At 40.5% G+C, this 14,817-nt stretch overlaps 1 protein-coding gene across 2 annotated transcripts in view; it reads right to left on the bottom strand.

Moving 5' to 3' along the window:
• TPCN2 (two pore segment channel 2) overlaps positions 1 to 14,817 on the bottom strand; it is a 41,031-nt gene that overhangs the window by 15,948 nt on the left and 10,266 nt on the right. The window contains exons 2-13 of one of the 2 annotated variants that reach the window (XM_048486467.1): positions 13,842 to 13,903; positions 13,266 to 13,342; positions 11,975 to 12,152; positions 11,568 to 11,684; positions 9,255 to 9,361; positions 8,672 to 8,744; positions 7,973 to 8,072; positions 7,613 to 7,678; positions 6,687 to 6,751; positions 2,854 to 2,951; positions 2,598 to 2,679; positions 2,399 to 2,488 (exon numbers count right to left, since the gene is read on the bottom strand). In XM_048486467.1, the coding sequence (XP_048342424.1) occupies positions 2,399 to 2,488; positions 2,598 to 2,679; positions 2,854 to 2,951; positions 6,687 to 6,751; positions 7,613 to 7,678; positions 7,973 to 8,072; positions 8,672 to 8,744; positions 9,255 to 9,361; positions 11,568 to 11,684; positions 11,975 to 12,152; positions 13,266 to 13,342; positions 13,842 to 13,903 (1,115 nt within the window). The remainder of the gene's footprint in view (positions 1 to 2,398; positions 2,489 to 2,597; positions 2,680 to 2,853; positions 2,952 to 6,686; positions 6,752 to 7,612; positions 7,679 to 7,972; positions 8,073 to 8,671; positions 8,745 to 9,254; positions 9,362 to 11,567; positions 11,685 to 11,974; positions 12,153 to 13,265; positions 13,343 to 13,841; positions 13,904 to 14,817) is intronic. The other variant, XM_048486468.1, reaches the window with a different exon arrangement.

Below are 14,817 nucleotides of genomic sequence, written 5' to 3'. Positions count from 1 at the left end.
CAGCTCTCTGCTACTCGCAGTGGCCCACCAGGTGCCTTTGGGAGCTCACATGTAGGAGGTGAAAGCAATGGCCTTCTGCGGCTGTTGCTCCTGAGCACCTGGTCTGTTAAGGCATTTGCAATCTCAGATCAAAGAGGATCAAGATTGGTAGCCATAGATCGACTTCTCCTCCATAAATCTGTCCAAGCCCCTTTTAAAGCTATCCAGGTTAGTGGCCATCACCACCTCCTGTGGCAGCATATTCCAAACACCAATCACACGTTGCGTGAAGAAGTGTTTCCTTTTATTAGTCCTAATTCTTCCCCACAGCATTTTCAATGAATGCCCCCTGGTTCTAGTATTGTGAGAGAGAAAAATTTCTCTCTGTCAACATTTTCTACCCCATGCATAATTTTGTAGACTTCAATCATATCCCCCCTCAGCTGCCTCCTCTCCAAACTAAAGAGTCCCAAACGCTGCAGCCTCTCCTCATAGGGAAGGTGCTCCAGTCCCTCAATCATCCTTGTTGCCCTTCTCTGCACTTTTTCTATCTCCTCAATATCCTTTTTGAGATGCGGCGACCAGAACTGGACACAGTACTCCAAGTGCGGTCGCACCACTGCTTTATATAAGGGCATGACAATCTTTGCAGTTTTAGTCTCAATTCCTTTCCTAATTATCCCCAGCATAGAGTTTGCCTTTTTTACAGCTGCCATGCATTGAGTTGACATTCCCATGGAACTATCAACTAAGACGCCTAAATCCCTTTCCTGGTCTGTGACTGATAGCACTGACCCCTGTAGCGTGTATGTGAAGTTTGGATTTTTTGCCCCTATGTGCATCACTTTACATTTTGCTACATTGAACTGCATTTGCCATTTCTGAGCCCACTCACCTAATTTATCAAGGTCCGTTTGGAGCTCTTCGCAATCCTTTGTGGTTCTCACCACCCTACATAATTTGGTATCATCTGCAAACTTGGCCACCACGCTACCCACCCCTACTTCCAGGTCATTTATGAATAGGTTAAAGAGCACTGGTCCCAAAACGGATCCTTGGGGGACACCACTCCCGACATCTCTCCATTGTGAGAACTTCCCATTTACACCCACTCTTTGTTTCCTGTTTCTCAACCAGTTTTTAATCCATAGGAGGACTTCCCCTCTTATTCCTTCATTGCTGAGTTTTGCAATGAGTCTTGCATTTCTGCTTTTGCAAGAATTCTCATACAAATGAAAATTTTGCATTGGATCCAACTCAATGTCCAAAAGCTCAATTGAAAAAACAAACAAACCAAATTAGTGATTCAGGACTATTAAAAGCCATAAAATGAAAAAAAAAAGTCTGGTAAGCAATCAAGAGCACATAAAATTCAATAGGAACATCTTGAGGTACAGAGATTCCCTCTTAACTATTCAAACAGATATACAAGTAACAATGTGCAAGTAACTCCCTTTTAGCTCTATCGAGCATTAACTATGCCTACTTCAATTATTCATAGGTAAGGACCAACACAACTGGAGATTTTGCATACTTGCAGGGGAAAGAGATAAATGCAGTGAAAATAACAACCACAAGTATGGAGCCTATTTGATTGTATTGTAAAGCATGGGGTTTTTTAAGGATAAACATTTCAGCACATCAATCAACTTATTATTACCGTCAAAGACCAGCAAATTCTGTACACATTCTTCCAGCTTTGTAATTCTCAGCTTCAATTCAAAACATATGACCTGTGCTAACACACCTACTTTGTTTCACTTATCCAGTCAATTACTTAACATTAAAATAAGTCTCGCACGCTAAAATGATTCCTATGTGCGTGGGCTTGCCTGCCTATTGGATTATGGCCCATCTGCACTCCCATTTATTCAACCCTAGATTGAAATAGTAATAACAATAATATTGATAATAATTGTGACCCTGGCATGCCTGTATGTGTATCACTAATACTGTGTCTGTTGCCTGCTCACTAATCTACGTCTCTTTATAACAAATGTACAAAATTTGACAACCAGTCTAGACCAATTCGGATTTTCATCTTCAAGGAGCATTTCGGCACATTAAACTTATTCAAACAGTATACAGGAAGCAAGAGTCAGACTCACACTACCACCCCTATATCCTACCTACCACTTACAGAATGTAACTGAACTGTTTTTTGTGTTTTTCTGTGTGTGGGATCGTCCCAACTCTGGCTCATCTTCAGATTAGTAGTTAGGAATATACTGTGTAAGGAAGATCCCTACATAAAATAATCACAGGCTAGATCAAAAATTATATTATTTGCCTGGCAAGCCTCTTAATCACTCCCACTGTTTCCACATTGACAACTTTCTCAGCAAAATAGTGTCAGAACAAGCCCGCTGTCTAGCAATCAGAAATCTATATGGAATTGCATGAACAACCAAGTGGATACCTCCTTAATTGATTCTCTGTCAAGTTCATCAAAGAGTGACTGAAACTGAGCGGATGGCAATCCCCCTCCATGAGGATATGATTTAAGCCTCTAGAAAAGAAACAGGCATTTACATACAGATTTCATGTGTCAGTAAAGACAACAAATCTTTAATATCAACCAAATATATATTTTAGTTAAATAAAAATGCAGTTCTTACCTCAATTATTGCTTTCTTACAGTGGGAATTCATTTCTACTTTTGGTACTACTTGTAAAAGAGTCCAAGTTGGGACACATAAACTATGTAAACAAAAACAAACATGTGATGAGAAATTAGCAAATTTCTTCTAGCTCATCCCTCCCCCCATTGTGCAATCTGAAAAAAAAATTCATTATAGCATTAACTGTTCATTATAGCATTAACTGTGCAATCTGAAAAAAAATTCATTATAGCATTAACTGTTCTTTACTTACACATCATTATTAACAGCAGTTCCTTTCAGATAACAAAGAACTTCAAATGCAGCCCGGATTCCTAAGCGTCTTCTGAAAAATGAGGTCTGCACTGATTTCTAAAAAAGGGAAGAAACAATAGCCCTGAAAAAGCATAATAACAGAAAGATGTAGGTATGGAGAATAGAGAAGTAGAGAGTATTCCACATTTCAAAATGCAGAACAAGCATAATACAAATTAAAGTACAAGGCCTGAGGCAGGAAGACTGACATTTTTAAAATCCTCATCATGAGTTTCTAGACTTCAGGATATCTACAATGATAGATTTTCATTGCTGTTGCAATTGAAGCTTACTAAAATATCTGGAGGTTAAGGCTAGTAAAGACTAATGGCATAAATTTTATTATTGCATAATTGACTGGTTAGTCAGCCAGAAGAGAGATGATTATCTACTCCTATTATCATTCAGATAATGGTAATGTCAACTCAGACGTATGGCTTGATTCTCTTAATAGAACATGGTCATACATGTGCATTACCTGGTCCTTTCATAGCAACGTAGCCAGTTCTATTTCACCAATGGGGGTCATTATTTACCTCCTGCTATTAAAGTTTTCAACGCAAAGGTTGCAGCTCAAGTTTTATATGCCTCGGCTATATGGATATAAGGTGTCAGAGTTAGATAGATTGCAAGTTAAAGTTCTGAGAATTGTTAGCTGAAAAAGAGTTGTCAAATTGAAATTTAACATATGAAGAACACTAAGAGTTATTCTATGGAATTCTATAAAGTTGAAAAACAAGGTCTGCTTTGAAAATAGAAGGCTACAGAAATGGTGTTACAATGAGGGAACCTTAGCCACCTATTTGTTCTCATTAAAACTTTTTTATCCTAAATAATGTTATGATCCTTTTCTATTTTCCTTGGAAATACTGACAGTCCTTCATTTTTCACTGGGGACTAGGCAGTGATTCTATGGCTGTTTCCGCACAAGCGGAATACAGCGTCCCAGGGACGCTAAAAACAGCATTCCGGGGGAGGGGTTCTCACAGCCGCTGCCGCGGCATTGCAGCAACGCCAGCCTCGCAACCCCCGAGCGGCGTGAAGATGCTGCTTCCAAACCTCGCTCCCTGAGCAAGGTTTTTTGGAAATAGCAGCTTCCAACCGCTGTCGCGCAAACGGCAGCGGCTGGAAGGCGCCATTTCCCCCCTTTCCCAAAAGCCTTACCGTCCCTCCGACCTTCCAGCGCGTCGCCCAGGCCAGGGGACATGTCCCCACTGCCCTGCGACTCCAGAGCTGTCGCGCAGGGCAGGGGTGGGGCATATCCCCTGGCCTGGGCGACACGCTGGAAGGTCGGAGGAATGGTAAGGCGTTCGGGCGACGGCACAGCCTCTGCGCAGGCTGCGCCATTTTCCCCGCCCCTACTGGGACCGTTTGTGCGAAAGGTCCCATGGGGGTGCATCGGCATCATATACGCCGACGCACACACACACACACCCCCCCCGAGCGTGGCTGTGCGGAAACGGCCTATGACTGTGTAAAGTAACTTCTGGACTTAACTCGCACAGACAAATTTGTTACCTATTACCCCGAAGGCATATGCTCTCAGTCATATGATACATTCTGACATCACAATAAATTATGGTTTCTTTAAACCACATACTCTGATTTGTCTACCAGTTCAGAAATTCCAGTTTATCTGTTATTTGCTTGCTATCCCTGCAGAATCGCCAGATATGATTCCAAACGCAACTCAATTTAGCATGCATTGTGATTATCTGAAAACACCCATATTCTCAAATGATGTTTTCAGTTAATGCATTTCACAGTCAACATGAACACCAAATTTCAAAAACTGAATCACTTCCAGAGCGTGTAGCAAACTGAACTTACCATATATACTTGCATATAAGTTGAATTTTTCAGCACATTTTTGTGCTGAAAACCCCCCCTCAACTTATAAGCGAGTCAGGCGAATTTTAAAATATTTTAGGGTTTTGATTTTTTTGTCGGCCGCCAGGGGGCGCAGTTTTTAGGCTAGTGGCACCATAATTTCAGGGATTGTTCAAGAGACTCTCCTGATGATACCACCCAAGCCTGGTAAAGTTTGGTTCAGGGGGTCCAAAGTTATGGATCCCCAAAGTGGAATCATTGAGTCTGTCATCATCATTGAGGAATCATTGAGTCTGTCATCTGCACCTCTATAACTGTGTGGTTTGGTTCTGCAACCCAACAAGATCGACACAGACTTCAGAGAATAATCAGAACTGCAGAAAAAACAATTGCTGCTAACCTGCCTTCCATTGAGGACCTGTATACTGCACGGGTCAAAAAAAGGGCAGTGAAAATATTTACTGACCCCTCGCATCCTGGACATAAACTGTTTCAACTCTTACCCTCTAAACGTCGCTACAGAGCACTGCACACCAAGACAACTAGACATAAGAACAGTTTTTTCCCGAATGCCATCACTCTGTTAAACAAATAATTCCCTCGATAATGTTAAACTATTTATTATATACTTATTATATAATTACTGCACTACTTTTTTCATCATTCCTATTACCCATCTCCTCCCACTTATGACTGTATGACTATAGCCTGTGCTGACATTTTATTTTATTTTATGATTTTACATTTTATGTTTTCACTACTATTGATTGTTTCCTGATTGCTTACTAGACCTGTATGACAATCATTAAGTGCTGTACCTTATGATTCTTGACAAATGTATTTTTCTTTTATGTACACTGAGAGCATATGCACCGGAGACAAATTCCTTGTGTGTCCAATCACACTTGGCCAATAAAGATTCTATTCTATTCTATTCTATTCTAAGTGGGTGTCCCATCCCACATTGTTTCCAATGGGAGCTAATAGTAGATAGGGCTACATTTTGAGGGTCCATAACTTTGGACCCCTTGAACCAAACTTCACCAAACCTGGGTGGTATCATCAGGAGGGTCTCCTAAAGATACTCTGAAATGTTGGTACTGCTAACTCTTGTGTTTTATCTTGGTTGCTGGTTGAGCTAAGGATTTTGTACTTTTAAAGTTATTGTTGAGACCATATTGTTTTCGTTGACCCTCTTTTCCACTTACAGAGCTAGTTTACTGTTTTTCTTTGAAATAAATATTCAAAAACATTTAACCTACTGGTGCCTCAATTAATGTAATTTTATTGGTATCTATTTTTATTTTTGAAGTTTACCAGTAGCTGCTGCATTTCCCACCCTCGACTTATACGCGAGTCAATAAGTTTTCCCAGTTTTTTGTGGTAAAATTAGGTGCCTCAACTTATATGCAGGTCGACTTATACACGAATATATACAGTAGGTATTTTTTGAAATAAAAGAAATCACTTTTGGGTTTGTAACAGCAATTTTTATATACTAGAGTTAATATAATAAAAACTATCGGTTGGGACAAATGGGGAAGTACCTGCATATTTTTCACTTTTTCATGTTAGAGCACTTAGTGGTCTTTTCAAACATGCATCTATGTACACATAAACATAGTAAACCTTTGGGAACAAATCTGATGTAGTGCTATACCATATGTCTACAATGTACATGTAAATAATGAATCCATACTAAGGAAGGAACCAATCATGGATTTATTTCCTAAAGATAATCTTCTTCCCAGCAAGTGGCTGTCATATGAAAAGACCCTCAGACACACCTTAAATCTTGTGGGATAGCACTAGGAAAAAGCAGCATAGTGGGTGAAATGAGAGGGAGCAGAGCAAGGACCTATGTCAAAACTGCAGTTGCCTGAGCCCAATACTTACGGCACATTAAGCTGAACATTGTTGAAAGAAGCATGATTAACACCCAGCAAGTTGGGCTTTACTCACCAGAAGATAGCCACGAAACTGGTTGTATGTTATTGCCGTCAGCAAGTTCATCAGAACCAGGTTTCCTTTAAGAAAAAAGACTTTCGTCAACTTATGCGAGATATTATGTTCCTCCAGAGCATCATCGGAATGGCTCAGGAGCAACAATCAGAACAATCTCCAAAATGTGTTTGGTAAACCATGTGCTATAATTATTTTACCATGGTTGTGAAACACCACTTCTTAAAAACATGTTTAAAACTGGCTTGGATAAAATAATGACTAAATGATGAACTTTAAATCTGATGGAGGCAAGATTTTTAAAAGACTTTTAACAAGTATTTCTTCCATTCTAACAAAAGGCCATAATTGAAACAGAACACAGGACAGATCAGAGGACTACAAAAGGTTAAGGGTTTTCCTCCCTTTTCCTGGGAGTGCTCAGCTAGATGGTTTAATTTTTCAGATTCAGAGCCAATGTATATGGGAAGATGGATGTAATTCTTTAATTGAAGTAAAATTAGATGGCAAATAGACTTTAAATTTTCAGTTGTGGCATGTGAAAATGTTACAGTGGCCACCCCAGCTTGCTCTTGTTTAAAAAAACAGTAGTAATGCTTTCACATCACATATACAATGAACTGCATCTTACCACTTGATTCCACTAAGGATTGAGAATCCTCATGTAATGGCAATACACAACTCATGCTGACTGATTATTCCACTCTTAGTGAGCACAGTAACAGTAAAACCCATTGGCATCTGCTAAGTCTTTGGAGCTCAAACTATTCTTCCAAGATGGAAGACACAGAGAAAGAATACAGTTTAGCAACTGTCTTACTTTTAAAACTGAAGCTCAAAAATAAAAGCAATTTGAAGTCATACTGAGTAAAACAGAGATCCAACAGTTTGCATAAACGTTATATTCAAAGGAGCAAGAAACTTACCAATCACAATGAAGAGTATAAAGAAGATGCAGTAAGCTCGATTCTTAGAATACGCAGCCATCATTGCTGTGTAACAGGTTTAAAAATGTTAGAAATCGCAAACACACAGAGCACACATAAAATCAGAATAGCTGATTAAACATAACTTGAGTGGGGAACAAAGATACTTCTAATATGACTGATGAAATGATCCTGCAAATGAAACTGGGGAAATTTAAGTCCACATTCCCAGGAAAATAGTAAGCAAACTATCTGAATCTCACAGTTTACCCCAAACTTTAAAAATTAGCTAATCATGATTTTATTCAGTTAATTAGGGGAAAAGGGGGGGGGGGAAGAACCTCAGAAAGATATGCTTACCATCTGGATTATTTGCAGTGGTCAACAGCACAAGTAATGTAGTCCATGAATCTGTCAAACTGTGAAAATATCCCTTCCACTCTTTTTCCAGTTGGGTATCCTAGCCACAGAAATGCATAGTGTTAGCAAAGCAACACTCACCAAAGACCTACACACAAACCCTACCACCCTGTCAAGAAAATGAGTCTGCTATGCAGTTTCTTGTTTCAAACATTGTTTCAGGCCTACAATAAAATTTAAGAGTGGAAATTAACTGTGCTGTGCTCAAGCACTAAAGAAGCGGTGACTTTCTGAAACTGAGGGAACTTTTGCTACATGCAGAATAATGCACTTTCAATCCATTTTCAATGCACTTTGCAGATTGATTTTACTGTGCGAAATAGCAAAATCCACTTCCAAACAATTGTTTAAGTCAGTGGTTCTCAACCTTCCTAATGCCACGACCCTTTAATACAGTTCCTCATGTTGTGGTGACCCCCAACCCTAACATTTATCCATTTTACAGATGGAGAACACTGATGCAGACAGTCTTAGGCAATATTTGGGGCAACACAGGCAAAAGTGGAATTATGGCATATCTACCAGTAACATAAGAAACCTCTTAAATAGTGAAGATTTCAGGATTTTGTACCCTGCGGTACAAGACAATGAATCTTCTTCAAACAAACAACCACTACATTAAAGATCCACAATAACTACCTGTGTTCGAGCAAACAGCAGCATACCAAACATGGTAAAAAGACACAGGTGAAGAACTAACAGCAGTCCAACACTGTCAGGAAGAAAATACAAATGTCAGTATCAATTCTTTCATCGAAATGCACAGAAAATGCAAGAGGGAACATATCATAATCCACATTTCCAACTAAACTCCAATAAAAACCTTCTTGGTTTTTCAGTTCAGAAAGAGCCTCAGCTGAGGAAAGTTATGAGTTCTACTAAATTTAATCAAGGGGGAAACATAGGATAAGCAGCTTACCTTAATGTGACTACACAGAACTCGTCATTCTCAAGAAGGAAGAATGTTCCTTCCTTTTTTCATAGAGCCTCGGTGAGCTTAACAGATCACCCACAATTTTCAGCTCTTGTTCAAAAATGGCATGGTTGCTCTCTAACATAATTTCCAAAGTTAGATCAAAATCAGTCAAATGCAGATTTATCCCATTTTTGAGGGGGTGGGGGAATGGGAACACACTATAGGAGAGCAATGGCTAGATTTCTACACAACATTTATATATTTACTACTTATTGACAGAACATTAATTACTATGACTTTACCCACCCTCCCATTTCTGTCAAAGTACTCTTGATGCTTTTTAGTGTCTTTTTCATCATTGAAGAGTTTTGAAGGAGGAAGAAAGGCCGGAGGAATCGTCTTATTCTCACAGTCTAAATTCAAAAAAGAAGTAATATTTGGTCATGGAAACACATCAATATCTGAACAAGTGAAAATAATTACTTCTGGGCCATTCAGGAAAACTAAATAGTAAACATTTTTCCTGCTTAACACAGGGCAAAATACAAGTCCAAATGGTGCAAACTGGTGAAAAACAACCTTTTTAAAAACTAGAAATATTAAAGTGGATATGCAGTTTAAAAACAAATGAACAAACATTTTTCAAAACAGAGGCCATTTCCGCACGGCCACACTCGGGGAGTCTGTCAGCGTATATGACACTGACGCACCCCCCTCCCCGGGACCGTTTGCACGAACGGTCCCGGTAGGGGCGGGGAAGATGGCGCAGCCTATGCGGAGGCTGCGCTGTCACCCAAACACCTTAACGTCCCTCCGACCTTCCGACGTGTCGCCCAGGCCAGGGGACACGCCCCCCCCCCGGCCCTGCGCGACAGCTCTGGAGTCGCAGTGCTTGGGGGCGTGTCCCCTGGCCTGGGTGATGCGCCAGAAGGGGGGGAAATGGCGCCTTCCAGCCGCTGCCGTTTACACAGCAGAAGTTGGAAGCCGCTCGGGGGTTGTGAGGCCGCCGCCACTGTGCCCTACGAACCCCTCCCCAGGGACGCTGTTTTTAGCGTCCCAGGGATGCTATATTCCACCCATGCGGAAACAGCCAGAGTGAACAAATTAATAAAAAGGGAAACATCATTAGCAAACATGGATTATCATGTTCAGAACATCTTTAAACCACTGATCTGTTATAAGACAGGTGCTCCTATTTTCTGCTGCCATTCTCTAATAATGAAAAATGCTTGTGAATGCATACCACTACCAGCTACAGCAAGCATCATGGGGGAGGGGGGGGGACCGGCAACCTCTTTTAATAAATTCAAACTAAGAGTCAACTGAGACATGATGGGAGTTGCTTGTGTTCATCTTGTAAAATGAACATAAAGTTCATCTTGTAAAAAGGCTTAAACCAAGACCAAATTGGCAAGGATCCTGGAGGGTTTTGTTGTTGTCATCTTCTGGGTATGGAGCAGGAGTCAATGCTGGTGTGGCGAGGGGAGGTAGTTGTGAATTTCCTGCATTGTACATGGGTTGGACTAGATGGAAGGTCCCCTCCAATTCAGCTTCTATGATTCTAAGTCAAGATAATGGAGGGAGATTAAACTTGCTCAATTCCACACAATTGTCCTTGAAGAATTTTACATTTAGCTAGCTCCACTATTGAACATAAACCTGGATGGAACAAAATGCTTCAAGCACCACAGTGAAATAAAATAATGCATGGGAAGAGACACAGGGTTTAGTTCCCCTCATCCATGTGCTCTGTTTGTCTTTAAGAATACGCCCCATTCTGGTCACTGCTTTCTTTCTTTATGAACTGACAGATTTGTGGCAGATGGAATGTACAAGGTCTCCTTGATTATTACATATATTTTATTAATGCTAACAACTTGTTCCTTGGGTTGTCTAATGCTTTCCTGTGACCACTGTATGATCAAGAATTTTAATTCCCTATATCAGCAAGATCCCTTTGGTGAGGGATCTCTAAGAATGTGATCCCAACAGGATGAGGAGCAAGTCAGAGGGAAATCAATGTTTCTCAGTGAAACCAATGGTAACAGAATCCAATCAAGGTAATAAAACAACTTTAAATAACTACCCTAACAAAATCAACCCACGTTTTTTAAAAATAAAACAATTAAACATGATGAAGTTCATATCTCCAATTTTATTTTAATCTTCTAGCACTAAACCCGGAAACATATCTAAATTATAACAAACTCAACAAAGCATCAGTGACATATTTGACAAAGCATTCTGGTCATCAGTATGGCACAAAATATTTAACAAGTAAATTACATAACCCTTGTTGGTTTCCGGTGTACAGTTATCTTCATTTCTTGTATGAAAGTTATTTATAACCAGCTCTTCATTTGGCAAAGAAAATGCACACATCAAGGGAGATATTTCCCAGAGCATTTCAAAACAAAAACAAAACCCTGTACTCAGGGAGATAGCGCAATTTGCACATTCACCACAGAATGCAAAGTTCTTACAATATACCTGGGTTTAAAATCTCTGAGCATTTCCAACTGCAGCCCTCAGTCCTTCAAAAATGGCAGTTATTTTATCTCATTCTCTTTCACTCACTCATACACACACACATACACAAAATCACAAAGACACTCTTACCGTGCCACAGAAAAGAGATATCGAGGCAGTCCAGTCTGCAAGTGACACAATTAGCACCACAATATATGCCATCAGCCACTTTGTTTTCCGAAATTCTTCCCATCCTATTAAATAACTCTGGTGAGGCAATACACATTTTAATATAAGTTAGGTAATTGTATGACTTTCTAAAAATATATATTTCTAGAGGAAAAAATGTTAATGGTTCATTTTTCTGCGCCCAGAAAGGATCTGAGCACCCACAGAAAAATATGGCAATATTCCAGATATCCAGTCTGCCTCTGTCCCTCAACAATGAATCAGAACTGGGTCTGATTTACACTGAAGCATAGTGTTGCCCTTATAAGAAAGGAGTTGAGCCCTTTTTATCTGCATTGCATTAAATATATGCTTAAGTCCTCACTCACCTTTACGGAGGCATCCACTATAAAAACAAGAAAACAAAGCAGTTCGATTATTTCAGTTAGGCCACAAGGCGGCTCCCAGGCTTTTGAACGATATCGCACATCTGATGTGACTGTAAGCGATGAAGGGAGTTCGATGAAAGCAAGCAGTAAGATTAACGTAATGGTGATACTCAAAATCCTAAGAGAGGAAGAGAGCACAATTGCTGAAATCAAATGCAACGTGATTTATAAAGTTACACAGAAGTAGCTGTGACACGCAAAAAAGTCAGTCTTGGAGGATTTAAAGATTAACAGATTTATCACATCTATGCATCAATATGTAAATGAAGTCAGGTTTTGGCCTCAACTGTTTATAATGAGTTGGACGGTGAACCATACTAATCACGTGTGCAAGAGTGCCAAAAGACGCAAGTTTTTCTTGCTCTCACCTTCCCCCAGCAGCACCCTATGATCTCTAAAAGACTAATGCTGGGGATTACAGGATCCTCTTCCACAAGGAAAAGGGGAGTGGGATCAATTTTGCCCAGTTTGCTCCTTTTCTCTGTAGCCTACTATGCCCTGCGCTGTGTCCATGAGACTGCCTTGATTAACAGCACCAACGTTTCAGGGATTCTAGGGGGTTGCTGAGCAGCATACTATCTAGGTGAGCTCTATTACATCAAGCAGGCTCCTTATGAATTTTGGGCTGACAGCAATCTGGAAACTATCTAAATAAAATAAATTTAATAAAACTTATGGCCACATAGAAACTGCCAAACCAACTGAAACTTGGTACACAGAAACTAAGTCAGAGGATTTTCTACCACCCTGTAGGCCTTTTCTTAACCTTTTGCAAAAATACTTCACAAATGGCCGGAAAAGCAATCAAACATAAATGTACATATATGAACTAAGAATAGAAGCTGAAATGTATTGTGGTGGAAGAAATGGAACAATTCCAGAGGAGTATGTTTCCCCCTTATTTGTTTGTAGAAGTATCAGGATACAATTGGCATATTCTAATGATTTTTTTAAATGGTACTGGAATGCTTCAGACAATGACCACAGCCTAATTTGCAGCAGCAGACTATTTATCATAAATGACACTGTTCATGCCACAAAACAAAAGCAGCTGCCACAAATGCTGGGTGGCAAAACCTGCTCACAGGGAGCAATGAAAAAGAATAATGTTAAAAGGCACATTGCAGCAATTTTGCTGAAGATAGATTCTGGATGAGATACATGAGAATGTCAGATAGCGTTCCACACTAAAAGAAAGGAGGAGGTGTTGGGGAGGAGGAGTTATTCTCACCATTGGCAAACTCTTGAATAATACCGCCGATAAAGCCACAAGGAATTAGAGTCCACACGGTGATAAATGGAACGATACTAAAGGGGTGAAGGGCAGAAAGGACATTCAAATATTAGACTTGCTCTATTTCTCAAATGTTAATTATAAACATATAAAATTATACAGGCAACTAGTATGTCATCCAGAGCAGCCTATTTTTCTCATCTGAGAATGCTCTTAGCGTCATGAGCAAGTTACATATTCACAGGTATCCAAAATCTTTACACAGCAACATATATAAATTACCGGTAAGTAAGACTGGTACTCTAAAGAAGGAGGCAACAGCAACCACTTCTGCTTCTCACTTACACTGAAAAACCCTGGCAGGAGTTGCTATGAGTGGGTAGCAACTTGACAGCACTTCCATACTTAAGCTTCCTAACAATGCTTAAGACTTTTTGATGCTGCATCTATACCACAAGGCTTTACAGTAAGTCAAAGCTGAGCAGCAACCCAGACTCCTTCAGTTCTACAGTTCTGTTACTTGTTCACCAGAAATCACCACTGCCCAACACACAAGACATAAGCCAAATTTACCTGAATTGCATCTTCAATGAACACTACAGCTTGGTTGATGTAAAGATTCTGGTCATCAGCAACTACAAGATTCAAAGATAAGATAGTCATTTCTATGATTCCAAGGAAATTACTGACCAGTTTGGAAATCTAAAACAAAATAGTAAACATTTATTTTGTTTTACCTCCTAGTTTCTGTGGATCAGAAAGGGAAAAGAAAATTAAAAGGAAGACTGGTATCCTTCTGTTGCCTTGCACAGAGATAAAATAGGAAAAAAAACTATGGTCGTTTCTGCACGGCCACGCTGCAGGGGGTGCGTCGGTATAAATGTGTAAAGGATTCAATGGTGTTGAGGAGAAGGGCAGCCGCCTGGCCTTGAGTACATTCCACAGCCCGGGCGTTGGGCCAGCTTCTCCGGCGGAGACCTTATCTCTGCAAGGGAGATGAGACCTTCGTTCCCATGGGAATCCGGGAGGGGGGATGGGATGGACAGAGTTATAACCTGTGTTTCTGGCGGGAGATATTATTCCTGCCACTGCGTGTACTTGAGCTTTCTAAGATGTCTGAATAAACGGTCTTTTACACCAAAGAGCCTTTTATTTCTGCTTCTATGGAATTCCTTACATTGTGGCAGGAATCCTAAATCATCTATATTCCTAGTGCAGTGGACCTCTGGTGCCTCGGCATGGAGAGGTTGGATGTTTCTGGGGAAGGTGCGGTAGCCCCCAAAGAGGCTCCGACCTGTCCCTTCTGGATCTGGAGGAACCGGGCGGGAGAAGCGTGGGTCTCGCTGGTGACTCTTCTTCCCGTCCTCGTATCAGCACGAAGTCTTCCTTTACTTCCGCTGGAACGAGGGACGTGAGAAAGAAACGCACTCATGGGGACTTACATGAGTCGCTTGGGGCGCTGTCTATGGATCGAGCGCCTGTGGATCCGGATTTCTACCTCGCTTTCATGATGGATTACAGAACCCTCAGATGCAACCTGTCACGGAGG

Source organism: Sphaerodactylus townsendi, linkage group LG02 (assembly GCF_021028975.2).
Source record: "Sphaerodactylus townsendi isolate TG3544 linkage group LG02, MPM_Stown_v2.3, whole genome shotgun sequence".
NCBI classification, from domain to species: domain Eukaryota; kingdom Metazoa; phylum Chordata; class Lepidosauria; order Squamata; family Sphaerodactylidae; genus Sphaerodactylus; species Sphaerodactylus townsendi.
Note: the sequence above shows the minus strand (reverse complement) of the source record. Positions and strands in the feature narration are given on the sequence as shown.